This window comes from Lycium ferocissimum, chromosome 10 (genome assembly GCF_029784015.1).
Source record: "Lycium ferocissimum isolate CSIRO_LF1 chromosome 10, AGI_CSIRO_Lferr_CH_V1, whole genome shotgun sequence".
NCBI lineage: Eukaryota > Viridiplantae > Streptophyta > Magnoliopsida > Solanales > Solanaceae > Lycium > Lycium ferocissimum.
Window position 1 is genome coordinate 2,593,289 of NC_081351.1, and position 26,692 is coordinate 2,619,980.

Consider the following 26,692-nt stretch of genomic DNA (forward strand, 5'->3'; position numbering starts at 1 on the left):
TCTCTATTCATTCTCAGGTAAAGTTTTTCTTTCACTTGGTTCAAAAGTTAGGGTTTGAAAATCAAAGTGTGAAAATGATGATTTTGGTTAGAGAAGATGAAGAAGAACATGGGTTTGTCTTGAATGTTGTTTGTTTTGTTGTCTTGTGTTTGAGAAGTTGTAGTTTGGGGTATTTGTTGCACTTGTTAGGGTTTGTGAGTTTGTAAATAGTGGTTGTGGTTATGAAATTATGATTTTTGATGCTATTTTTATTCTTGTTCTCCTTAGTGTTTTGGAAAAAGGGCTTGCAATTTTGTTGATGTTTTTCAATAACTGAGGTTAACTGTTGCAGTAAATTCATCACTTGTTTGATAGTTGCAAATATCTGCTGACATGGTTAAAAACCTCCAATTTGGTGTATTTTGTTTAAGTTGTGAGTGAGATTTGTGATGGTTGTGTGTTTGTAGTGAAATATAGATGTTTTGTAGTTAAAATTAGATGTTTTTGTTGTTGTTGTTGCTGTCATGGTATGGTTTAGGAAACGTTTTGATTTTATCCAACAGATGTTGGATAAAATCAAAACAATTGCTGAGGTTTTTGCAAAGTGTGTTAAAAGATATTAACAAGTTGTTGTAAAAAAATCAAAACATTTTGCTCGTGTTTTGTTTTTTATTTATTTGCAAAATGCTCGCAACAAGTGATAAGTTTTTGTTGTGTGTTTTGGTCGCAATAACCGATTACTTGTTGTTAAGATTCTTTTTCCCTTTTTACTTTGAATGTTGCACTAATCAATTAAAACTATTTTTTATCTCATATGTGTAGATAAAATGGCTCCAGTTACAAGAAAAGCAGAGAAACCAACTGATGGAGAAAGTAAAAGAGCCAAGGTGCAAATACCATTAGATGAACTTGTGAGTGCTATTGTGAATCAAGAAATCTAGAGGAAAGAGTCAGTGAAATTGGGGCTTCAGAAAGAGAGGAAACCCACGAAACCTCTCAAGTAGAAGTTTCTATTGGGCATGAAAAAGAAAGAGATAAAAATGAACAAAGTGAAGAACAACAATAAGATAAAGAAAATGAAATAGATGAAGGAGATGATGAAGTAGACAAAGATGAAGAAACTAGAGAAGAAAGTGAAAAAGCTAATGAAAAAGTTGTTGAAGGAGATGAAGAAAATGATGAAGGAGATGGAGAAGAAGGATATGAAGGAGATGAACGAAGTGAAGAAGATGAAGAAACTGAAAAGGGTAATGAAGAAGAAGAAGAATCTCCAGATCACATGTCGACGACCTTGGCCGAGTTAAGAAAAAAGAGAAAACATAATGTGAATGCCAATATTCTTGAGTCTTCTAGTATTGCCATAAATCCCAATAGACCTTCCATTGATGAGGTCGTCAAGAGTTTCAGCATTGAAAAGTACGGCATGAGGATTCCACTGAATGAAAATAATGATTTGTCCGGTGATATTGTGGTCAAATCAAGCATGGGCAAGGGCTTTGACAAATTTAGGGGCATTCTTCGACAGCAGGGGTTGGAGAATTTCTTTAGGGCTAGCTGCTTTGGGCTCTATTTAGATTTGCCTCAAGAGACCGGCGCACGGTTTCAAATGATAATGGCGTCTGGGCTTTTGAGGCGTAGGATTATTTCTGATAGAAAGGATGAGGTTTGGATTAATTAATGTGGCATGCCGGTTTGCTTTGGCATGAAGGAGTTTGCTATAGTTATCGAATTGAGATGTCATCCTTGTGAGCCTCTTCCTACTGTTGTGTTAACCAAGCCATCCCGAACTCCTAAGCCAGCCAAGAAAGCAAAGGATTCCAAAGCTAAGAATGATGTCTCTTTAGTAGACTTAGTGGAAAAGAGCTACAAAGAGAAGAAATTGTTGGAAGATTTAGAGTCCAAAACTTTCTCGAAAAAGCACAAGGAGGCACTGTGCTTAGTTTGGTTTGTGTACAGTGTTTTTTGGGCAAGAGACATAAACAACAACATACCACTTGGATTGATTAAACTTGCGGAGGACTATGATGCCTTCAACAACTATTCCTGGGGTCTTGAAAGCTTTTGGTTGGCTGTTGAATATTTATTGAGAAAATTGAAGCTAACGGGGAAGACGGTCAACCTATATGGCTTTCCTTGGGCTTTCATGGTAAACTTTCTTCAATGTTTATCTTCTTTTTTTTTTCTTGTTGTATTTCAATCACTATTTTAATTTTTGATGGCATCTTTTTTTCTAGGCTTGGGAATTTGAAGCCATTCCTCACCTCTGGCATCAAGTTAAGGAATACTTCGAAGAAGTTACCTTTCCAAGAATTCTTAGATGGCTGATTGCCAGGAACAATACTGTTATATCCCGTATTTTTGCGTATTCGGGAAAAGTGGAAATAATTTGGCTTGTAAGGAATAAGGTAATAATTGATTTTATTTAGCACATGAGCTGTTTACGGAAGAATATTAATATGGAAGTGTTGAGGAAGGCTAGGGGCAAAATTGGAATTCCGAAAATTAGTTTCGGGAATTACAAAATGTGATCCATAAGTCATTGGGCTCAAAAAAAAATTGGATGGAAATCAAGGCCCAACCCAAATGGGGTGGCCGGCCATGGCCATGCAAAATAAGAAAAAAATGATCCAAGCCCAATATAATTCATCATGTGAGGAATTAATATAAGGGGTCTTTATCTATTAGAAGATTCAAGAGAAACAAGAGAAGGAGAAAAACTAAACAAGAAGAGCAAAAATAAGAGCCAAAGATAGGAAAAATTTGCCCTAAAAAATCTTGTTCCAAAAATTATTTTCTTGTTGTATTCTCACTAATTCAAGGCCTCTCTACAACTTGGTATAGTTGTTTTGGAAGATTAAGCATTAGTTTTCTCAATCTCATACTTTAGACAAGTGAAGAACCAAGGAGAAAAAGGTAAGAATTCATCCCTTTTTATTATGTTATGAACGTTTGTTTGTGTTGTAGTATATAGCAATAAGTAGAAACTATGGAAATATGGAAGTTTGCAAGATGGGTGTGTATATATATAGGTGGCCGTGTATGTGTATATTGTTGTATGCATGTGATGAGTTGAATTTTACGTTATGTTCTAGTGGTAGTGGTGATGGACTTTATTTTGGAAAATGGAAGTTGAATGAATTTGGTTGAAGTGAAAATGGAGTGTTGGCCGTGTGGTGCAAAATGAAGAAACGGGAATGAATTAATTTTGTTGAATATGTTAGTTGTATCGTTGAAATCCTTATAGTGTAAAGGAAGGAAAAATGGTTTAGGTTGGCATGGAAATGGAATGTAGAAGGTTATGACATATTAGTATGATTTCATGGTATTATGGAAATGAAGTGGTTAAGGTGCAAATATGATTATTGTTATCGATGAAATGGAATATGGAAATATGTTATGAATATGTACGTTGAAGATTAGAAGTTTCGGATGAATTATGGTTTTGGTGGAGAATTTGTATATTTTGTATATTTTGTGAACATTTTGTAAAACGATATGAAATGATTTCGGATTGTGTTGGAGTGATCTTGATTAGCAAATGAATATGAGAATAATGATATTGATTTGAAAGTGTGAAGTTAGATTGGAAGTTGATGTGTTATGTAGAAAGGTAGACAATATTTGTTAAAATGCGTTTCGATTAAATTGTTGATGTTATTGGTATTGTTGTTGGTTTGGTTGTTGATATTTGTAGAGTTGAATCTCGGGGATGCTATATGTATAGGGAGATGCGCCCAAATTATTATAGAACAATATTGGTTAAGCTTGGAAATTGTAAGTCTCATGAATAGTAACCGGTCAATGTGACCATTTGCGATTTTGGCGAAACGGGAAGTGAATTTGGAAAGGCGTAAGGGCATATAAGGTATGTAAAGCTTTACCTATTCTTTTCTTGGCACGTCCTAGGTATGATAGGCTTTGATACGAGCCTAGAGGGCGACCTACTCCTCGGAATTTACGTCCAAAAACAGCCCATTTTCATTCGGTAGAATTGAAGTGAAAATTGTGCAACGATTAGAAAGATTGTCGAACTCTAGGACTTGTGTAAGTGAAATCCGAATACCTTAGAATCTTTATGATTGACGTTACGAAGTTCAATATATGTAATTTATGTACGCCACCTCATTTGACCGAGGTAGGCCCACTTTGTCCTTGATTATTTCTTATTAATCCGCTTGAACTACTTTTGAATTAAAAATTAAGAGATATTTTAAACTACCTTTCCAACTCCTAAAGATTAACGATATAATTATTTATTTGAATCATATGACCTATTTTGGGATTTGTAACTACTTTAGGAAGATTAGTCTGGTACAAAACTTTCTGATCTCCGAAAGACTCATGCTCTGGTTGTTACCAAATGTTTGCTATAAGGTCTATCATCCAAGTTATGATGATCGAGTCTCTACAAAATATTGTATGTTTGGTATTGCATATGGTTTTCTCACTACTCTGCTCGTGCAAGCTTTATACGTCTTTCACCGAGTCCCGGCCGGGTATGTAATCGTGCACGGTCTCGTGCATTGTTCACCGAGTCCCCTCACTAGAGGGGGGCACGCTTATATAAGTACATATATTATGACGATGGTGTGATGGTATGGGGATGGCGGCCGAGGATGGCATTTGATAATCCTACTCACCGAGTCCCTCCTTTGGAGGGCGGGTATGGCATATGCATATGATTACATGCTTACATGACTACTTACTATACATGATGTTTACATGACTTTATTCACCGAGTCCCTCCCTGGAGGGCCGGGTACGTTATATGTGCATAATGACTTGATGATATGATATGGATATACGTGATATACGACTCATGGGTAAGTTTTGATTTCCTAAGTTCTGTACTTATTTCGATGCAGTCTAGCCTGGTTATGATCCTATTTATTGTGTTCTGTGCTTTACATATTCAGTACATATTTCGTACTGACCCCCTTTCTTGCGTTTCGTGCCGCGCGTACCGACGCTCGGTTTGAGGATCCACCGTTAGCCATCTATCCTTCGGGAGTGCTCTTCCGGAGCTCACATATTTTGGTATATATTTTCTTTGATACACATATAGATTATTACTCAGGGGTACGACGGGGCCCTGTCCCGTCATATGTTTTCGTTATTCTGTTTAGAGGCCTGTGGACATGTATGTGGGTTATGTGCGTGTATGTATTATATGTATGGGCGGTTTATCCACCGCGGCAGCCTTGTCGGCTCGCCTATATATATGTATATGAATATGGTGGCCCTGTGTGGCCTTTGTTGGTATTTTCTGCGTGCAGGTTAATTTTGGTTAGTAAGAAAAACAGAGGAAACTCTGCCCAAATTTTTCTAACTAATTGAGTTTCTATTTTTGGCTTTTGGTATGTACGGGTGCCCAGTTCGGGCGCTAGTCACGGCTTACGGGGTTAGGTCGTGACAAATACAAAATTGAGTGTTGACCTTTTCAACCCCCCTAAGGAAGATGTAAGTATTAGAACACATTCATATAGAATAAACTTAACTTCTGTAAGCTTAAATAATTTACAATAGATAACTAGTTATTGCAACAGCTTTTGTAATTTACTGCAACAAAATATGCATCTGTTGTAACAAGTTATGAATCTGTTGGACAATGTCCAACAAATGAGTAACCTGTTGCAACAAGTTACCTAACAGATGAATCTGTTATAACATGCAACTAGTTTTTTACAACAGATGAGTAACTTGCTGCAACAAGTTACCTATCTGTTGGAAGATGTCCAACAAGTATCACACCTGTTGCAACGGACACTTTATTTGCTAATCTGATAACTTCTGAATCTGTTACAGTAAGTTTTTACAACAAGTACAATAATCTGTTGCAACAAGTTACTAATCTATTGGACAATATCCAATAGATAAGTAACCTGCTGCAACAAGTTACCCATCTGTAGGAAAATGTCCAACAGATGAGAAACCTGCTGCAACAAGCTACCCATCTGTTGGACAATGTCTAACAAGTATCACACTTGTTGCAACAGATCACTTTATTTGCTAATTTTATAACTTCTGAATCTGTTACAGTAAATTTTTACAACAGGTACAATAATCTGTTGCAACAAGTTACTAATCTGTTGGATAATATCCAACAGATTATCCAACGGATGAGTAACCTGTTGCAACAGGTTACACATCTGTTGGACAATGTCCAACAGATGAGTAACTTGTTGCAATAACCTCTGAGCTGATAATTTCTTTTAAATAGGTTTTTCTTTTCATGATTTAGCACTATTTTGATATATTTACTTTCTTATTGTAGGTTGTGCACCCATGGCTTGTGCCTACAATAAGAGAGTTGGAGATGCCATGCCTTGTCACCTTTATGCACATAGAATCTGTGCCTGACAGATTGATTGATGGGTTCAAGGGGTGGGCTGAGGTATGACCCATACGGGAATCAACTAGGGTTGATGATGTTGTTGCTGGTAGTAGTAGTCTTGTTCTTTGGTGGTGATGTTGTTGTTGATGCTATTGGTGGTGTTGTTCTTTGGTGGTGATGTTGGTGTTGATGATGTTGGTGGTGTTGTTCAACCTGTTGATGTTGGTGGTGGTGGTGGTAGTGTTGGTGTTGGTGTTGGTGATGATGTCCCGACAAGTATTCTTTGGGAAAAAATTAAGAGATGATGATCTTGATATTGGTGGATTTACTCAAGTTGCTGGATTTAGTGGTGTTGAAGGATTTGGTGGTAATTTTAGTGGTGGTAGATTGAGTGGTAGAAGATTTGCTGATGTTGGTGCGGTACCTCTAAGGTGCCTCGTCTCTTGTGAATGCACCACTTGCACGAGGAGAAAATGGATAATTTGGTTAGAAATTTAAAGAGTTGGTGCGTGTGCCTAAGAAGCCACAAACACCTCTATCAGAGGTTGATATTCAAGAGGGGTATCAATCCATCAAAGAACCTTTCCTCACCCTATACTCCTATTCATGTTCGGAGGAGGGGCAAAGCAATTGCCAAGGCACTTGCATCAGTTAGATCAAGGAAACCTGCTGCTACTCCCAGTAAGGCAATTGAGACTCCTCTTCCTGATGTTGGGCCAAAGGTGCTAAAGAAGGTGGACAATGTAGCCTTGTAAATGCCCAAAGAAAGAAAAAGCTTAACACTGTGCTCAAATCCAAAAAGAGTGAGAAAACAATGTACTCAATGCATGAATTTGGGGCTCCAGACTTCAAGGTTATGACAAGCATGGATATTTGGTGGGAGGATTGGGTAAGTTTCAACACTCGTATATATCTATCTAATTCAGTATGTTGTTGCAACAAGTCCTTTATTTTGTTGAATCTATTGCAGCAAGTTAACTTGTTGTTGCAACAGGTCCTTCATTTTATTAAATATGTTGCAGCAAGTTAAATAGCTGTTGCAACAAGTCCTTTATTTTGTTGCAATAAGTTGCTTATTTGTTACAACAAGTAACTAACTGTTTTACTACTTTTACTTTAGCACGTAGATGAAGTCTCGCCTGATGTGTATAAGGCAAATCAATTTCCCAAAGTACTATGATTCCACTGACATAATCCTGGACCTCAACTTTTGCAATAACATTATCAAGAGGTACACAGATTTGACAAATGAGAGTACAGTTTCGAATGTCGTGCCTTTGGAGGTTAGACTTGCTAAATTTCGGTGGGATGATGAAGTGGTCAATTATTGTAGAGCTATTAGTCCCTACCCGAGTGGCTGCTCATGGGTTAGTGCAAAGAGCTGAGAATTATTTGTAGAGATCTTGAATGATATGACATTAGAAAGTGGGTGAGTATAAAAAGAAAGAGTACGACAAGAGAATGGTTCGAGTAACTTAAGAGATATTATAAAGGATAGCAATGCTGGAGGAAAATCATGCCATAAGATTCATGCCTTAGAAAGAAAGGACTAGCCTCACATACCTTTTCCTTTAGCTATTCTATCACTTGATCGTTCTCCTTCAATGCTCACGTCTTTACCTTCAAGGGGGTTTTAACAGTGATGAACATTAATGTCACACATTTTGCCACTCTCGTGTTCAAGATTGAAAAGGGAGCGATAAATATTTACGACTACAATGTTCCTGTCTACCAGATGATGCTTTATTTTGTTACATGCAGCCAGTATTGGAATTGTGGCCCAAGTTGCTGAAACAGAGTGGCATGTTCACACACTTGCCTGCAAAGTTAGTCAATGAACCGTGGGAATTCTATAAGTGCAACAATCTCCCCCACGATGACACTAGTAGGGCATGTGGTTCGTGGTCAATTGCTTTTATAGAGGCTTTGCTTACCGGCACAACTGTGACAAAACTCGAAAGGCTAATCAGTGACAACTTTGTGGGGAAGATGCAGTGGAGATGGGCCTTAGGTGTGATTGAAAAGGTGTTGGAGCCCCAAGATGGGCTGATAAACAATTTATTTAATTTGTGTTTTTTGGAGCCTAAATGTGGCCTGTTGAACAATTAATTTTAGCTTTCTACTTTATGTCATTGGTGAATTATGGTAGATGTTGATGACATTATGTAATTTAAGTATATGTTAGGTGTTCAGTACCTTTCTAAGACATTTTTTGCAAGTATTTAAGTTGTTTCTGTAGTTTCAAAAAAGTCACAAAATCTAACAACTGTTAAAGAAGTTGCAACAAGTTGATAATTAGTTGCAACAAGTTGATAATCTGTTGCAATAAGTTTATAATATGTTGCAACAAATGGGTCAGTTGTTGCAACAGATGAGCCAGTTATTGCAACAGATGAGCCAGTTGTTGCAAAAAATCTAACAGCTATTGAAGAAGTTGTAACAAGTTGATAATCTGTTGCAACAAGTTTATAATCTGTTGCAACAGATAGGCCAGTTGTTGCAACAGATGAGCCAGTTGTTGCAACAAATTTTACAGCTTTTGAAGAAGTTGCAACAAGTTGGTAATCTGTTGCAACAAGTTTCTCATCTGTTGCAACAGACGGGTCAGTTGTTGTAACAAATCTAACAGTTGTTGAAGAAGTTGCAACAAGTTGATAATTTGTTGTAACAAGTTGCTTATCTGTTGCAACAGATGGCTCAGTTGTTTAAACAAGTTACTTAGTTGTTACGAAATCATACCTAGATATTGTAAATGTATATAGATCACTAAATATGGGTGAATCAAGTAGTTCTCATCAAATAACTCTAACGATCACTCGATTTGGGAAGAATACACTTAGTTGATCATATGTCATGACTCAGAATACCATCAAATTGATTAGGTACATATATTGAACAATAAATATTATTGGTTTTCTTTGTTTATCACTAAATATGGGTAAATCAAGTAGTTCTCATCAAAGAACTCTAATGATCACTCGATTTGGGAAGAATACACTTAGTTGATTATATGTCCTGACTCAGAATACGATCAAATTGATTAGGTACATATACTGAACAATAAATATCATTGGTTTCCTTTGTTTATCACTAAATATGGGTGAATCAAGTAGTTCTCATCAAATAACTCCAATGATCACTCAATTTGGGAAGAATACACTTAGTTGATCATATGTCCTGACTCAGAATACCATCAAGTTGATTAGGTCCATCTATTGAACAATAAATATCATTGGTTTCCTTTATTTATCACTACATATGGGTGAATCAAGTAGTTCTCATCAAATAACTCCAACGATCGCTCGATTTACGAAGAATAATCTTAGAATTACCCATCTAACCAATGAAATTACAGTCTAATCCATTAAGGATGTTAGTAGATAAATATATTAATCACTAAATATCATTGAATTCCTTTGTTTAACACTAAATATCATTGATTCCCTTTGTTGATCACTAAATATATGTGACTCATATCATAGTTGTTGCAGCAATTGCAGTATCTGTTGCAGCAGGTGACACAGTCGTTGAACAAGTCATATCACTTATTGATAAAACATAACAAGTTATGGAGTTTCTGCAACAACTCATTCTATTTGTTATAAAAACTCAAAACACCAAATAACTTGATGTAACAAGTCGTGTCACTTGTTGGAAAACCAAGTTAAGTGACTTAGTTGATGCAACAAGTCCGATTATAGAGCTGTTACAACAGAATTATTACTTGTTGGAAACTGTTCAGAAATTGCAAAACCACAGAACATACATTGGTGATTTGAGTAAGATTAACATATCATATAAAGCAAGTTCACAAACACAAACAACGATGCAATTTTTCATTATAAGAAAGAACAACATAAAAATGTCATAAAATCCAATTTCACAAACACCAAAAATAGTAATTATTATTACAAGACATTGCAAAATTAACAACAATGGACCGATTCGGTTTGGGCATGTAGTTTTTTTATGGCCAGCTGTTTTACATATGGAGCATTTGTTTTTCCTCGTTGGAAATGATTTCCCGATTCCATGCCTCTTTTTTGTCTGTCTTCTTCCCGATTTGCTCGGATCAGCATGTGGAAGAGGTATTTCTCTCTCTAAAATCTCCATAAGAACTTCCCAAGATTCTTCAGAAGGCACGGGATTCATTTCCTCACAGTATGCAATTATGTAATTATCCACCTTATAATATGGAGATGAGTAGTCATAAATTCGCCTTTCAAAATTTTCACAATATTGGACTCGAAGCGCTGCCATAGTATGTGGACAAGGTATTTTGTCCAGGTAAAAAACTCTACAAGTACAAGATCTTCTTTGCAGATAGACTGTAGCAACTGAACCCTGACCGATGACGCTGAACTTGTAGTTGGCAATTTGATAAGCCAATAACTTATCCCCCAAGTTGACAAATTTTGATATTTTTTTCCACTGAGGGAACAAGGATGGTTGGTGAGTCGATGAACTCCATACGCCTCTCATGAAATTTCTCAGCAAACCTCATGTTTATGTAATCAAATAGAGCAGTAATAGGAAATTTTCTTTCAACATTGAACATTGAGTTCACCGACTCAGTAGTGTTTGTCGTCATAAAATTATACTTGAGAAAACAAACATATTTAGTGTTGGAACAAGTGGCTCAGCTGTTGGAAAAATAACAACAAGTAGAACATCTATTGCTATAAGTAACCTATTAGTTGCAGCAGATGTGTGACTTGTTGGAAACAGAAATGTGCAAATACCTATTTCCGGCTCCATCTGTGGAATCCAACACTTTCAAGATGTTCGGCGGCCCCACGAACCATATCTCTGATTTGATTAAAAGGGTCATTAAAGACATCAATACTGTAATCTTTTGCTGCTTTATAAAATTGAGATATGACCTCCCCATTGTGAAAGGTGGTTCTCAGATTTTCCCTAAGGTGCCTTATGCAAAAACCATAATGAGATGTAGGGAAGACAATTGAAACCGCCTTTTTGATACTTGGATGTCTATCAGAAATTATGCATAACTCAGGGGTATCCTCTATATAGCTTCTCATTTGTTCAAAAAAATATTTGTACGAAGTATCACACTCCTTGTCCGCTACACAAAATGCCACCGAAAAAATATGATTCTCCGCATCTTGTGCGATTGATGACAACAACACTCCTTCGTACTTGCTCCTTAAGAATGTTCCATCGACAGCTATGACTTTTTTCATTTGCGCAAAACCAAGCATCCAAGCCTTATAGGCTACAAAAAAGTACTTGAACTTTCCATTTTCATCAACCTTCAATGCCATCTTACTTCCTGGATTGGCAGAACGAAGCATATAACGGTACGCATCAAGCATCGCATACCCGTGCTCATGTGTCCCCCTAGTCAAAGCCTGTGCAATCTTCATGCCTTTCCAGACCTTCCAATAACTTACCTTACAACAGAATTCTGTACGAATTGAGTGACTCATATCTTTTGTAGATGGGCCTTTACCATTAGGAAACCTATCTTTGAAGTATTCACCAATGACTTTCGTGTGGATTATGGCTCGTAATGTGCTCAGAACCACATGTGTGATGCTTTATGTAGGTTCTGATACAAAATCTATCAGAACTTCAAAGCTTCACAACCATCAGCCACCACTTGCACTCCGGATGTACACATCTGAAGCAATACACAGTACGTGAATTAATCACCTTCTTGATTCTAAAATCTTTCTTCAAGCAAGCAAGTTTCAACGAAGTTGCTAGTGCTTCTTTGTTCTTGAATGACATTCCTTTATAAAAACCTGTTTCATCATCTTGAATATGGCTAGACAGTGTTGATTGTGTAGTGCCCACTGTAATGCTCGCAACTTTGGGTATAGGAATCTGGTCAGCCCCACTTCCATTATCTGTGATATCAACATCCACTCCATCCAATTCATTATTTAACACATCTTGAATATGGCTAGACAGTGTTGATTGTGTAGTGCCCACTGTAATGCTCGCAACTTTGGGTATAGGAATCTGGTCAGCCCTACTTCCATTATCTGTGATATCAACATCCACTCCATCCAATTCATTATTTAACGTATCTTGTTGGTCTTGAAATAAATTGTGGTTCTCTATCGGGTTTCCAACAACCTATACCCTTAAAATGGGCCTAGCTATATCATTCAAATAAGCACGCAAACAAACCTGATCAGTTATTTTAAATGGCAAGACCTTCTGATTTTCAAAAGAGCTGTGCATGTAAGTGATGGCAAGATCTTTTGGTTCACAAGTTAATGCGCAATAGATGATGATTAGGTTCACAAAATCATCAAACACAACATCTCTTTGGACGGTCATCCTTATCGTCTCTAACATGTCACTACCCTTCCATCGCCAAACATATCAATTGTTCTTCTCAATTCATTCACTATGGCAATCAACCCCTATTGTTATTGAGTCCCTCATTAGTGGTGTTCGAGGTACCTAAAGATATTTTGCTTAACAAAAAATTGGTCATGAGAGTACATACCAAACTATAACCAAATTAAAACGAGCGAAGAGTTGTTCCAACAAATTATCGACTTGTTGGAACAAGTGGACTACTTGTTGCGACGGGTAATCCATTGTTAGCAACAAGTCACTAATCTGTTGAGTCGCTTGAGTTTTTGGGTTCTTGTTTTATCATTGAAGATGTCAATAGATTAGTGAGTTGTTGCAACGGGTGTATTACGCGTTAACAAGTAGTCCACATGTTCCAACAAGTCAATAATCTGTTGGAAGCAGCTTCAGTTTTTTGGGTTCTGTTTTAGACTATTGAAGATGTCCAACAGGTTATTGAGTTGTTGCAACAGGTGTATTACCTGTTGAAATAAGTATTCCACTTGTTGCAGCAAGTCAATAATGCATTTAGCTGGGGCCGCTTTTTGGGTTCTATTTCAGACAAAAACTGAAGCTGACTCCAACAAATCATTGAGTTGTTGCAACAAGTGGACTACCTGTTGCAACAACTCACTCAGTTGTTGCATGTTATTTATACAATGTATTTGGCAATGGTTGCAACAATTAAAACAACTACATAATCTGTTGTAGAAGTTGTAACAACCACATTATCTGTTGCAACAACTACAACAGCTACTGTAAGTTGTTGGAAAATCAGTAGATTTATACCCAAATGCAAAATTGAAATAAAACAACATTGTTTTACTTACCAAATGAGCGGAAAACACTTATGAAGTAATTCCCAGTGCTACACGAACAAAATCCAGTAAAAAAATTGCAAAATCGGGTGGTCTCATTTTTTTCTTTCTTGAGCAACAATGGCGGACGAAGAAGAAGAAGAAGAAGAAGAAGAAGAAGAAGAAGAAGAAAGCAAACCAATGGACGACGACGACGACGAAGAAGAAGAAGAAGAAGAAAGCAAAACAATGGATGACGACGATGAAGAAGAAGAAGAAGAAGAAGAAGAAGAAGAAGAAGAAGGAGAAGAAGAAAGTAGCAGAATAAGAAGAAGCAAGAAGAAGAAGAAAGGAAGCAAGAAGAAGAGGCAACAATAGTGAAAATGGCGCTAATCTGTTGAACTGACCAGGAACTTTGGCGCTTTTTTTTTTCTTTTTCAATTTGGGTATTTTAGGATTTATATGGGTTGGGTCAAAGTGTTAAAAACAAAACTTGGAGGCAAAGTGTAAAAAATAAAGTTTAGGGTCAAAGTGTTAAAAATATAACTTTGGGACAAGTTTAAAACTCCCTAATCACTAATTCAAATTTTATCACCCGTACTCAATTAAAAAAAAGAATTATCCCAACTCAATTTTGAGCCTTTTTTGTCATCCTTAATTAATTAGCCCAAGTTACATGGTGTAATATGCCCTTTTCATTGGGGGGCGGAATAGCTGGAAGTAGGAAAAGGGCCAAAAAAGGAAAAACACCATACAGCTTGCTTCTAATATCACAGTGAATTAGTATGTACATGGCTGCACCTTTATCCATAACCAATTGAACATCCTCAACAACATCATAATACCTCAAAACCCACAATCAAAGTACCCAGAAATGGAGGCAGCTTCAGTGCTTAGCTCCTCTTCTACTTCTTCTTTTTCACTTTCAAATATGCTCTTATCTTCTTCCTATAATACCTCAAAACCCCAAGTGAGGTTTATCTTCTTGAATTCTTTATCAAAATGCATTTCTTCTTCTGGTTCTTCTCGTTTGCTCTTTTCTTCCCACCACCACAGTAACAGCGTTGGAAGATTCTCTCTGCTTCAGCCTTCAGCTCTTACAACAGTTGAAGAACAATCATCCACAGATACATTTTCAGTTCAGCCAAAAATTGACAAGAGTGGCAGATTCTGTAGTCCTAGAGCTGCCCGAGAACTAGCTCTGTATGTCCTTTTTCCCCTTCTCTTTAATTCTGTGAACCATTTCAGATAAAAATTTGAACTGTTACAAATGAGTCAGTTTTATCCATTTTATTACAGTACTTTTGAAAAAAAAAAAAAAAAAAAAAACACTAAAACATCGTTTGGTACCTGGTAAGGAGCTAAGTTATTCATGTATTAAATCTTGCATAAGTAATATCATATTTGGTAGCATTCTTTTGCTATATATAAAATTCAGCACACCTAATACCGTGTTTGGTTTGCAACTTAGGAACCCGCATAACTAATATATGTATAAGTTATGAGAGAATCTATGTATTATTTTATGCATGAGACAAGATGGAATAACTAATACATGAATCTGCATAACTAATCTCTAAATAAAATATTACATAGATTCCCTCATAACTAATACCTGTAAAAATGTGACCCTTTTTGTAATTAGGTTTGCAACACATCTTCAGGGTGGACCTTTTTTTTTCTTTTTCTTAACAAGTACATGGAAATATTTTTTCTTTATGGTGGTGATAAGGTTGGAACTCAGGATTCTGTGTGCAATGATAACATGTAACAATGTAATGCTTCAGGCTGATGCCTTGCTTTTATGAATTACATGAAAGATAACAACAAGTGGAGGATAGCCATAATGTTAAAACAAATTTGTTTAACAGTAGCATTTGCTGAATGTCTGTTGTAATTCTGTTGCATAATGTTCTTGTCTTAGGATGACAATATATGCGGCGTGTTTGGAAGGGTCAGACCCGATTCGCCTTTTTGAGAAACGGTTGAACATTAGAAGAGGTAACAGCTGCTTCTAATGGCTCCTCTTATAATTTTAAAGAAATTGCAGCTAAGCTTATGGTTCTTTTCATTCTTTAGCTAAAAATTATTTGATTTTTGGACCGTAGAACTGGGATATGAATTTGATAAGGAGATTTTAGTGAAGTACAATCACATGAGCTTTGGAGGGCCCCCTGTGAAAACTGAGACGGTTGAAGAAGCTGATGAACTTCTGCAGATTGATGAAAATGATTCTGAAATAGGTATTTACATGTGTAGTTGAGCCTACTTCTTCATATCTTTGCTACTTTGTCTTGCATCTTCGGCTCTTAATTCTTCATGACCATACGGCTTCGATACACTTTCTCACACACACAAAGGCAAGCATAAAATTAGGTTCATGTTGCTTACTATATTTTTCACTAGAGATGGTTAACTTGAGCTTAACATCTTTAACTAATCTTTTGGCCACTTTTATCAGTAGCATCATAGTAGCATCTTTTGATCTCTTTTTGAGCCACATTTCCTTTTGGCATCATTACCAAACTCCATTCTTGTGCTCTCTGGTAGTTATCGATATTCCTACCCTCGTTGAGGGGCTAAATCAACTATATGGCCTTCACGAGTGCGTTCATCTAAGTCATTACTTCAGTCTTTCCACCCATAAAGGTAATTTTTTTTCAGTTGGGGTTGATGGGTACGTAGTCATAAGGTTGCTTAAGTTGTCTGTACTTGAATTTCTTGGATGAAAATTCCTGCTCTATAGTTCTATTTTTCTGGTGGGGTATTTCCTCAGACCCTGAAGTGTCCTTTGGTGCTTCCTTTGTAAGCTATCACGCTGATGAATTCTTTTTCTGCTTCGGATATTTGATTCTTCCTGAAGCTGTTTAGACATCTTGAATGCATTTGAATGTAGTTGATTGGATGTGTAGAGTAGGTCCTATGATGCAACTATGAACCTTCTAAACTAGAGGAGTTAAGTGACTTGTAGTCATGGGATGATTAAGTATACCACCTAACCCAATAGTTGAAGCAACGCTTATGGGTTTATTTTGGTCACAAAATTTGTCAACAATGGGAATAGGATGTAGTATCTCTGATTTTGCTGTCTTTTCCATTCTGAAAGACTGAGGTGTCAGCTTCTTTCCTCCAAAAAAATGCTCTTACCGAGGAAAGAACTAGTGATTTCCTTTGTGCCAAGGACTATGTTGCTCGGACCCTTCACTTTTGCTGCCGCACCCGTGTCCGACACGACGCGACACCGACACCGACACTGGATTCGTGTCGGATCTGGTCAAACGACATTGGATACTTTGACCAAATCCATGGAATCCGAGAAAAAATTTGAGGCCAAATTGAAAGAAACGGAGAGCTCTTGAAGAGTGGACACTTATTGTATCTAGAAGAATTTCAAGTTAATTAAAAATTAATATTTAATTATAAATGAAACATAACTATAAAAAATTATTTTTGTTTTTTATTTCTAGGCATAGATTTAGTTATTTTTCTTATAATTTTGAATTATTTTAGCCGAATCCCCGCACCTGTATCCGCATTTGGATCCGTACCCCGAATCTTAAAATTTAGATTATGCCAAATCGGACCTCTAGATCCGTACCCGTATCCGACACTCGACACCGAGTCCGAGCAACATAGGCCAAGGATGCTCACGAGCTATTAGTTAACTCAATAGTTGGTGCAGAAGTGTTTGATTTGGTTCTGCTGTTTGTTTTTCAGGTTTTGATGCTTCTTACTTCTTGGAGTTGTCTTGTTTATTTGCTTTTGATTCCTGAAGTTTTGGAGAAATGTTATGCACCTCTTTCCAATTAATAAAGCATTAGTTACTATTTGGGGAAGCTTTTGAAAGTCCTTTTTATCTATTAAAAACTTCATTATCCCCACCGATACTTCCTTGCATGGCTGATTGCTTAATGAGGGCTTCTCAAAATACTTTTCCAGGAAATATTTTGCAAGAAGCCACATAATCCAAAATGACGTCGATAGTAATGTTAACCAGACATATTTATATGCTTCTTTAAAAATAAAAATAAAAATCTAGTAAAAGGAATAATAGCAAAGAAAAAGCTCTTCAGAAATGACCTTGTGAAGAAAATGAAAGTATTTTATTAACAATATCTGATACGGACAGTATTTCTACACAAATAATCACATATATACGTATAATGAACATGATGAGTAGGACCAAGCTCCTACCCTTGTTTTTCTTCACCTATAGCCCAAATCCAGTAGATGCACATGAAGGATAAAAGAAAACTTTATTCAACAGAAGTTCATCTGCAGAAGATGCTATTGAGGTCTAGTTCTGCCTTGAGATGGAATAATTTTCTGATGTTTTTTGTCTTCCTCGATTTCCTGGGAGATTGGGTGAGCATTCAAACTCCGAAGTCTATCCCCTCGTAGATTCATTTTTGCATTTTAGTGACCTTATCACTATGTAACGTTTGCGGTAAATGGTTTTAGTAAAAACATATGAATGCAAAATTCTGTCTTATATTAAAAGATGTGGAAAGTTTTCCATCTCTATCATTTTCCTTTTAGCTGATTTCTATATTTGTCCATTCAATCTAATTATCCACTAATTTTTTTCTCTCTCTCAGAAGCTGAAGTTCTCTCTGCTCCACCAAAGTTGGTATACAGCAAACTTATTTTGCGGTAGGCTCATTAATCACATATGACTCTCCTTATGTAGCTTACAGTTTCTACTTTCTTCAAAATATGGGCAGGCATGCATAGACTGATAATTTCCTTGCATCTTTGCAGTTTCACACGGAAACTTTTGGTGGCAGTCGAAGAAAAGTGGGATAGTCACGTGCTTGCAATAAATAAAGTTGCACCCGCTAATTGGAAGGTTGAATGTGTTACTTATGCCTTTACATTCTTGCTCTTAGTTATAATATGCACACCATAAAATTTGGGATTCTTTCTTCCTTAAACCCACACAGCCACGTTCTGCCACCAGTTCCAACTCTTTAGAATGACATTCAGATTGAATCCTGCCCTGCGTGTTCCCACAGGAGCCTCAGTATCTAATTTGAGAAAACTCTTTCATACTGTAAATGGAACAATGCTATATTTTTCCTTCAAATGAATGATGAAATTAAAATATACTTTTCTTGATTAATTAAGTCACGTGTGGTCTGTTGTCCTGAATGTACAGATGTAGACAAGCTTGGGTTTAAGAAAATTTTGAAGTTTGGGAGGTTTTATATTCTTAAGGCAACTATGGACTAAAAATGGCTAGGAAAATAGATTGGCTCTTGCAGCGCGTGATATGTGGGTTAGGTGTGCACCCCACGGGTCCGCTCATTATCCATTGAGTTTCAAAACATGTGCTACTTGCCCTTGGTTTCTCAGTTATAAAACAAAAAAAGGTTGGCTCTTGCACTTTTATAATTTTATTTCTTTCTCTTTTTAGTTAATCTAGTATCCAAATTTCTTCAGCAACCGACCTTGGTCCCTCTGCCAAGTTAGCCTATCAAATTAAGCGTTCGGCTCTTGAAATCACATCCAGCAGTGGTTGGAACAGCCTGCAAAATCCAACCACTTCACCTACTTCATTGCCCGCAATCGTTTCTCGTGCCTCATTGAAACAGAATGGTTTCATGTTCTTTCAACCTGGGGGATTGAATCTTAACTAACTGATGTAGTGTAATATCAACCAGCCTTCAGAACCAGCCGAGAATAAAATCAAAAGAAGATTGATTGAAAAAGCTTTCATTGTTGGCCTGATCAGGCTTCATCTTCTTATTGGGGTAGCCATTTAGCTTGCTTTCTTGGGACTAGCTTTGAATACTAGCCATTTTCTCATCGCATCAAGAGGGTTGGAGAAACTTCGAAATTCCACTTGCATTGTCCTGCGCCCCTTTCTCTACCATCTTGCCAAGCACTTTCAAACTATCTACGCACTGAGTCAGGTTTACAGAGTGTGAGGGAGTGGTTTTAAGATATAGCGGAGGAGGCGATGAAAGAAAAGTTTTGAGTGGTTTACAGAATTTGTTTGTATTGCATGAGTTCAAGATTAAATGAGCTGTATAGTTCAAGAGCCAAACTTGCCGTTTGCCTGTACAGATTTTATTAGTAGATGATAGAAATTTAATCCACCTCTTCATTAGTTTAGTACTTTGGATAAGTTATAGATCTTATTGCATCAGAACACTAAGTCTCCAGACGTTATATGATTTCTGCTGTTGTGTGATTGTTCGGTGCGGGGACAGGAGGAAATATATGAATTCTAGCAACAGATAGGATTTCATTTAAATTCAAGTGAAAGGAACAATTTGCGATTTATAAATGCTTTTCATGAGTAGATAGGTCAAGAGATCTTCACTTCATCCATTTGTAAAAGCTAGGAAAGTTTAATTCTTCAGTTGTCTCGTGATCTGTATCCAATAAGCGCATGTCCCTCAAAATGACGAATTGGCAAAAAATAGAATTTAGCAATATCCTTTTTGTTCCCTCCAATTCTCAAACATTTTCGTCCTGGAGTTCTGTGTGTTTTTGTTTTGATAGTGTATCAGTTCAGATGGAATCACCCTCTTTCAAGGTTGCACTTTTTGTTGGTATCTTCAGAAGACAGAATTTGTTAATACGCCCGTCACTAATGCCATGAATTTATCTTCCAGAATGAGCCTGCAGGCAGGATCCTGGAGCTTTCAATTCTTCATTTAGCAATGTCTGAAATATCAGTATTAGGAACACGGCACCAAATAGTCATCAATGAGGTATTTTTCTCTCTCTAACATTTTGGACTACTTAACCTCCCTATTCCCCATGCATGAAAAGCTGAAAGGCAAAGTGTTTCTTCTTGCGCCCTTTCTTTACTTTCTGTTAATCAACTTTAGAAGAGCTTTTCAACTGAGGTTGATTAGTGTGAAAGTAGAGAAAAATGAAGTTATTCAAAAGACAGGAATGGAGGCTAAGTCAAAGATGTGAATGGTTTCATAATGATTCCTCATGTTGATTTGAAACGACTTAAAATTCTCTCTTTCTATTGAGTTCCCTATATATTGCATGAATCTTGCTTGCAACTATAGTCTATCATCAATGAGGTGAATGGTTTCATAGTGATTCCACTTATGGATTTGAGATGACTTAAAATTCTCTTTTTGTTGAGTTCTCTATATATTGCATGAAACTTGCAAGCAACAATAGTTTATCATCAAGCTCTCAGGGTTTTGGTCTAGTGGTAAGAGAGAAGTTTGTGATGTTTGAGTTAGGTGCATGTCACTGGTTCGAACCTGCCTCAGGTAAAAGCATGGTATTTGAGTGGGGAAGGGTAGTGGAGCTAGCCGATCATCCACCTAGTTTCGACCTGTCTGACATTGGCCTTCGGGGATTTCTTGGTTATTAAAAAGTCTATCATCAGTGAGGCAAATCCAAGATTTAGAGTGAGGTCAGACTAGTATGACCTTATTATATGGATATCTTTTTTTTGTGCATGTAATATACGTAGTTCGAGCCGAAAGTAGTGGGTTTAGGTGAACCTGCATAGCCCACCCTAAATCCACCTTCCCTCGCCTTTTGATCCCGCTCATCACTTAACCATTTTGTTTATTATGCACTTAATGAGCAGTTGAACTCAAATAATTTCATTCTCCCATTCTTGAAGGCTGTTGACCTTGCGAAACGATTCTGTGATGGGGCAGCACCCCGCATTGTCAATGGCTGCCTCCGGACATTTGTAAGGGATCTTGAAATAGCAAAGGATACCCGAGTTAACCAATCATTGTTTACTTGACGCGTCCAAGATAAAAGATTTGATGAATACTCAAAACAGTTATATCTTCAACATACCTGAGACACACTTTCGGGGCATTCCTTGCAAAGCCTGGAGAAGAGATCAGCAGTGCCTTGAGATCCAGCTCCCAGGACAAATTTGTGCTCTCATCCAATATAAGGAAGAACTGTATATCAAGATGTTAACATTGCCAATTGTCAAATGTATGGTTAATATTATCATGTTCATGATGTAAGCAATGTATATTGTATCGCCTTATTCATTCTGCAGTCTCTGTATTTCGGTATACCGAATTTTTAAAGGCTTTAAGCCTGACATGGAATTTGAGTTTGTAATAGCTTTTTAAAGAGCCAATATATGTGGCTGGTTTATGGTTTGAAAATGAATAATGTGTGTGGGGATGATGGAAGCCATTTTTCACGAAATTGTTTTCCAATAAGGAAATCATTTCTATTATAACTATAATAACTTACGACGGATATCATATTCCTTAGATCCCTCTTAACTTTTAGCTCCTTTTTCTTGTTCCTACTAACACGTAGACATTGTTATTGATTTGTTAGTATTCAGAATTTTCATCAAATCACCCTGCAATCTGTTAATATTAGTATTAATCTTTAATATATATTTTCTCAGGGAAATAATTTATGCTCATGATCAAACACCTGAAAAATATTTTCTATGGAAAATATAAGCACACAATTTAAAATATGAAGTAGATTCAAATGTCAAAATCTTACGATTCAACTAATAGTTTAAAATTACACTGGAATATATTAAATAAAGAAACATCAAATTTAAAAAATCTAAAGTGAGTCGATAGTTCCGTGCCTTGATTTGCTTATTCACTTTACAAAAGTTTAAGAGGAGCTTTAAGAGGACCAAGCATGCAAACTGCCACCCAATTGGGCAGTGTTTGTCAAATTCAACAGAATTTACCTTAATAAGAGCTAATACTAAAAAGTCCATCCTTGGTGTCTATCAATATTTTGTAAGTATAAAGTTTTGGTCTTAGTGATATCAACCAGGACTGATATGACTATTGCCTTATAAGCATGAACTTTTGAGCTTAGTTGATTCTGAGGGTGGATAGAGTTGACATCACCGGGGACTAATGAAAAGTATCGTTGCAGAGGAACTAGTTTAACAAATCATAGGTAATAATTTGGCCACAAAGCCACAAATAAGTTTTGACTAATAGAGAAGGGAATAACATGGATAGAGTGTATTTGTGGTTTGAAGAAACTAACATATTCTCGTTTTAATTTATAACATTAAAGTTCAATTTTTTGATTTGATACAAATCCCAAAAGCAAATTTCCAAGGAGTATAAACGATCTGAACTGAACATTAAATTTTATACTCCCTCCGCTATATTTCACTTTTTTTTTTTTTTTTTTTTGTGCACGCCCCTTAAAAAGGCATTAATTAAATTATTCTTATTTATTCTTTAATTTCAATTAATACTACTTTCTTTTTCATCATATTAATCTCTCTTCACATTTATTGAGTAAGGGTAAAAGTGAAAAAAAATATTTAATTTATATCTTAATTTTCTAAAATAATAACTATTTTGGATCATCTACTTTTAGTAAGGACGACAAGTAAAATGGACCGGAGGGAGTATTTTTGTTTTGGAACTTGAGTACAACAACAACATACCTAGTGAAATCCCACAAAGTGCGGTCTGGGGAGGGTTGAGTGCATGCAGACCTTACCCTACTTTGAGAGGTACAGAGGGTGTTTCCGATAGATCCTCGGCACAAGGACAAGTAGTTCAAATTAGTATATAAAGTCATGACAAAATAATATAAAAAGCATGATAAAGCTGTCTTAAAATAAGAAGCCGTAACTACCACAAAATAATGCGATAATCGAAGTATAAGAAACAACAAATAGTAGAGAAATCGAAGGACAAGAAATTACCAGCATAATATTACAATTACTAGTGTGAAAAGATAAGTAGGACAACGCTCAACTACCTACTAACCTTCTACTCTAATGAAAAATTACCCATACTTGAGGGACTAAAGGTGCTAATTTCCCCTTTTAATTTCTAAAAGGGAAAAGGATAAAAAAATACCCATGAACTATTTGAAATGGATCAGATTTACCATCCGTTGCGTTTTTTGCTAAAAAATGCCCTGCAACTATCCAAAGAGCTCAAAAATACTCTTCATACTAATGGTTGTTCCAAAACAAGGGGGAAAGGACCAATTTTGCCTTTGAACTTTTCGAATGAGGCAATTTTTCCCTTGTTCTTTTATTTTTATTTGTCGGACGGGGAGGGAGGAGGTTGAATGTGTGAGAAATATAGTAACAACATAAAAAATAAGTAGTATAAACACTTCTCGTTTAACAATAAGTAGTATAAACATTATTATTCACAATTTACCCATGAAACACATGTTGTGAGGCAAAAATTATCGTTGTGAGTCTTTAACTAAAATTACACCTTAGAACTGATAATTGTTTCAAAAGACTATTTTGATCGTAAAACATCTAATAAATGTTATAAAAGTAAAAAATGTTGACGTATTAATGTTTGTTCCATCTGCATGCAAGGATTGCTCCATATTCACATTTTGTTATCCATCTTTCCTCCTCCAAATATGTTATTCTTTCTTAAAAGATTACAAGGACATTTAAAAAGTAAAAAAATCACACATGTTAAGACAAGAAGCTAAGGGTCTGCATACTTTCATAAATACACAATTATTATACCGAAATTAAAAATTTTGACATTTCGATTTCGATGTTACAAGTAATTGGTATGTATTTTTCTTAAAATATTTTGGTATTCAATTTTTATAGAAAAATGCCAAAATATCAAATACCATATTGAAATACTTAATTATACAAAATACAATTCATATATATTATATTGTTATATAAACAATAATTTAAATATTGCTAATAAAAGACCGAAAGTTCTTATGGTGAGTATTATATTTCTCACACATTTAACCACCTCCCTCCCAACTGAAAAATAAAAGAACAAGGGTAAAGTTGTCCCATTTGAATAGTTTAAGGGCAAAATTGGTTCACCCCCTCCCCCCTTATTTTGGAACAATCATTAAGCTATTTACATAGTTGGAGGGCATTTTTCAGCCAAAAATGCAATAGAGGGTAAATCTGACTCATTTTGAATAGTTTGGATATTGTTAGGGAAAAGGGTTCAAAACATACTCAAACTATGGCTAAAGTTTTCATAACACACTTCAACTTTGCGGGGGTTGTCACGCCCCGAACCATGGCCTGGGCGTAACACGGCACTCGGTGCCTGACTGCATGTGACCGAGCGAACCACATGGCTTGCTGAATCATCATGAGGCATACATGAGCGGATTTATAAAGTGAAGTGCATGATGAGCTTTTGTAAAACTTAATAAGTCATAATATTAAACACAAGTACTTGGTTATGTCATGAATGCGGACAATATCATAAATGAGCCAAACCGGCTAACCAACTACGGAAGTCTAACATGACACTTGTCTTGTCTATGAAACCTCTAACATGAAACACGTAACATACTTGCTGGGACAAGGCACCCAGCATACCTTTAGATGCAAAACTAAATAAGAAAGACAATGCCTAAACCCCGAATGAGATGGGGCTCACCAATAAGCTGGTATGTGCAGATCCTAATGAGCAGAGGCGTCGTCCTGTAAATCCGTACCGCATCGTGAAATGCGGGCTCCGGCAATAAAGGGGGACGTCAAGACATTGAATGTACCGGTATGTAAAAAGCGAAAGAAATAACATGGGACATGATAATAACATAACGAAGGCGAGCTGAAACATGATCATGAACATGAGTACATATACATATATAACATGTGTAAAGTATCGTGAGTAGGGAGAGAAAGTAGAATATAACCGACAACATGGTCTGGTACTTGCGTCCTACCAGCAGAACACTCATACCTTACCAGGGACATGAGATTTAATAATATTATGAAAGGATCTAGTCATTATGAGAGATCGTCCTAAGCATGGGTGGAGCAATCCTCATCCTACGGTGGCTACGTAGTTTCAGGCTGTTTGAAGCCTTCTCGGTAATTAATGCAACTCCAAAAAACATGAACATGTAAAATAAGTGGCACTTGCTGCCCATGGTTTTCATGAATATAACTTGCTTGTACATGGATATCATGAAATAACTTGTAAACGTGGTTTCATGAAATAACTTGTATTTAGCGTTTGTGTATCTTGTATCATAGCATGAAAGTAATTATATATATAGTTGCATGAAAACTTGTAGACATGTAGGATATTCATGAAATAATCATTTTAGCTAAAACATGCATGCAAGAACCCATGGAATATAAGATATGGGTTTTCATGGATTACGGACTAATTCTCAATAATCATATGGAGTTATTAAGAACACAATGATAGAATAATAGCAATTCATGCATAATATAATCATGGACATAGGCCTAGGGTTATCATGAGCATGGTATAGAAACCCTAGTTTTAGTAGAGAATCATAATTTATGGATTTTGAGGCGTGGGGAAGAACAATGATGTTCCCACACGTAGATAGTAACCCTACATACCTGTAATGCTCCAAAATCTTGAATTAAAGACTTGAATTTTGGAGAAGATTTCCTAAATCTTGATTCTTGAACCTTGAGATGGGTTTTCTTGAAAACCCTAGTTTATGAACAATGATTTGTTGCTTAGATTATTAGATATATATATGTTAGAATTGAGTTGGAAGAGTTTGGATTGACTTACCTTGATGTTTTGGATTGTTGCTAGGGCTTAGAATTGTGAATAATGAAATAGAAGAACTCAAGACTTGGATTTATACAAAAATGAGGCGGAGGTTATATGGACATATTATACGGTCCGTATAAAGTTATACGGTCCGTATAATATGAACATATTTATCATGGCTGAACAGAACATCGATTTGGAGCGTCCCGAAGTACGGACGAGTTATACGGTCCGTATAAAATTATATGGGCCGTATAATAGTTCGTATAACATGATCGGTGAAACGTTTTGCTTGTAATCCTTCAGTAAAATGGCCATAACTTTTTGTACAGAGGTCTCCTTGACCCCTATAATATACCGTTGGAAAGGTATTTCAAAGGGCTACAACTTTCAAGAAGGAAGTTTTCACAAATTCCTAAGGCAAGTTCCCGAAAACAGGCCATAAGTACAGACTGTCCTAGACTTAGACGAATTTAGAAGGCCTTAAGAACTTCACTTTTTGGTTTGACTTCAAAACGACTGTTTATCACCCGAATTCATCCCAAATAGATTCGTATAGCTAAAATATCACCTTTATACTAGATTTATACATTCATACCTAATTCGAATTTATGGGATGTTACGGGGGTCCTATGACCTCCCTGAACTTATTTTTTGTGTATTATTTACACTTTTATATGGACAAAGCCACCCAAACTCAAACAGATGTATGCACGCACGCACTCTTGAAAACTTAAAACCAGACGTCTCTGTTTCATTTCTCAACTTTCTCAAAATTGAAACCC

At 36.4% G+C, this 26,692-nt stretch overlaps 2 protein-coding genes across 3 annotated transcripts; both read left to right on the top strand.

The window, feature by feature from the left end:
• The first annotated feature begins 806 nt into the window (after window positions 1-806).
• On the top strand, window positions 807-1,657 carry LOC132033568 (uncharacterized). The gene is made up of 2 exons (XM_059423575.1): window positions 807-852; window positions 1,065-1,657. The coding sequence occupies exons 1-2, from the start codon at window positions 807-809 to the stop codon at window positions 1,655-1,657; spliced, it is 639 nt and encodes a 212-aa protein (XP_059279558.1).
• Window positions 1,658-14,165: 12,508 nt separating this feature from the next.
• LOC132035435 (uncharacterized) lies at window positions 14,166-21,570 on the top strand. 2 transcript variants are annotated; one of them, XR_009409248.1, is made up of 7 exons: window positions 14,166-14,646; window positions 15,368-15,444; window positions 15,552-15,686; window positions 18,042-18,096; window positions 18,205-18,292; window positions 19,954-20,165; window positions 21,053-21,186. XR_009409248.1 is itself a non-coding variant. In XM_059425717.1 (7 exons), the coding sequence occupies exons 1-7, from the start codon at window positions 14,318-14,320 to the stop codon at window positions 21,179-21,181; spliced, it is 912 nt and encodes a 303-aa protein (XP_059281700.1). In that variant the 5' UTR covers window positions 14,173-14,317; the 3' UTR covers window positions 21,182-21,570. The 2 variants fall into 2 exon arrangements, 1 of the variants encoding a protein (XP_059281700.1); XM_059425717.1 differs by having other exon boundaries at window positions 14,173-14,646; window positions 20,067-20,165; window positions 21,053-21,570.
• The last annotated feature ends 5,122 nt before the right edge of the window (window positions 21,571-26,692 follow it).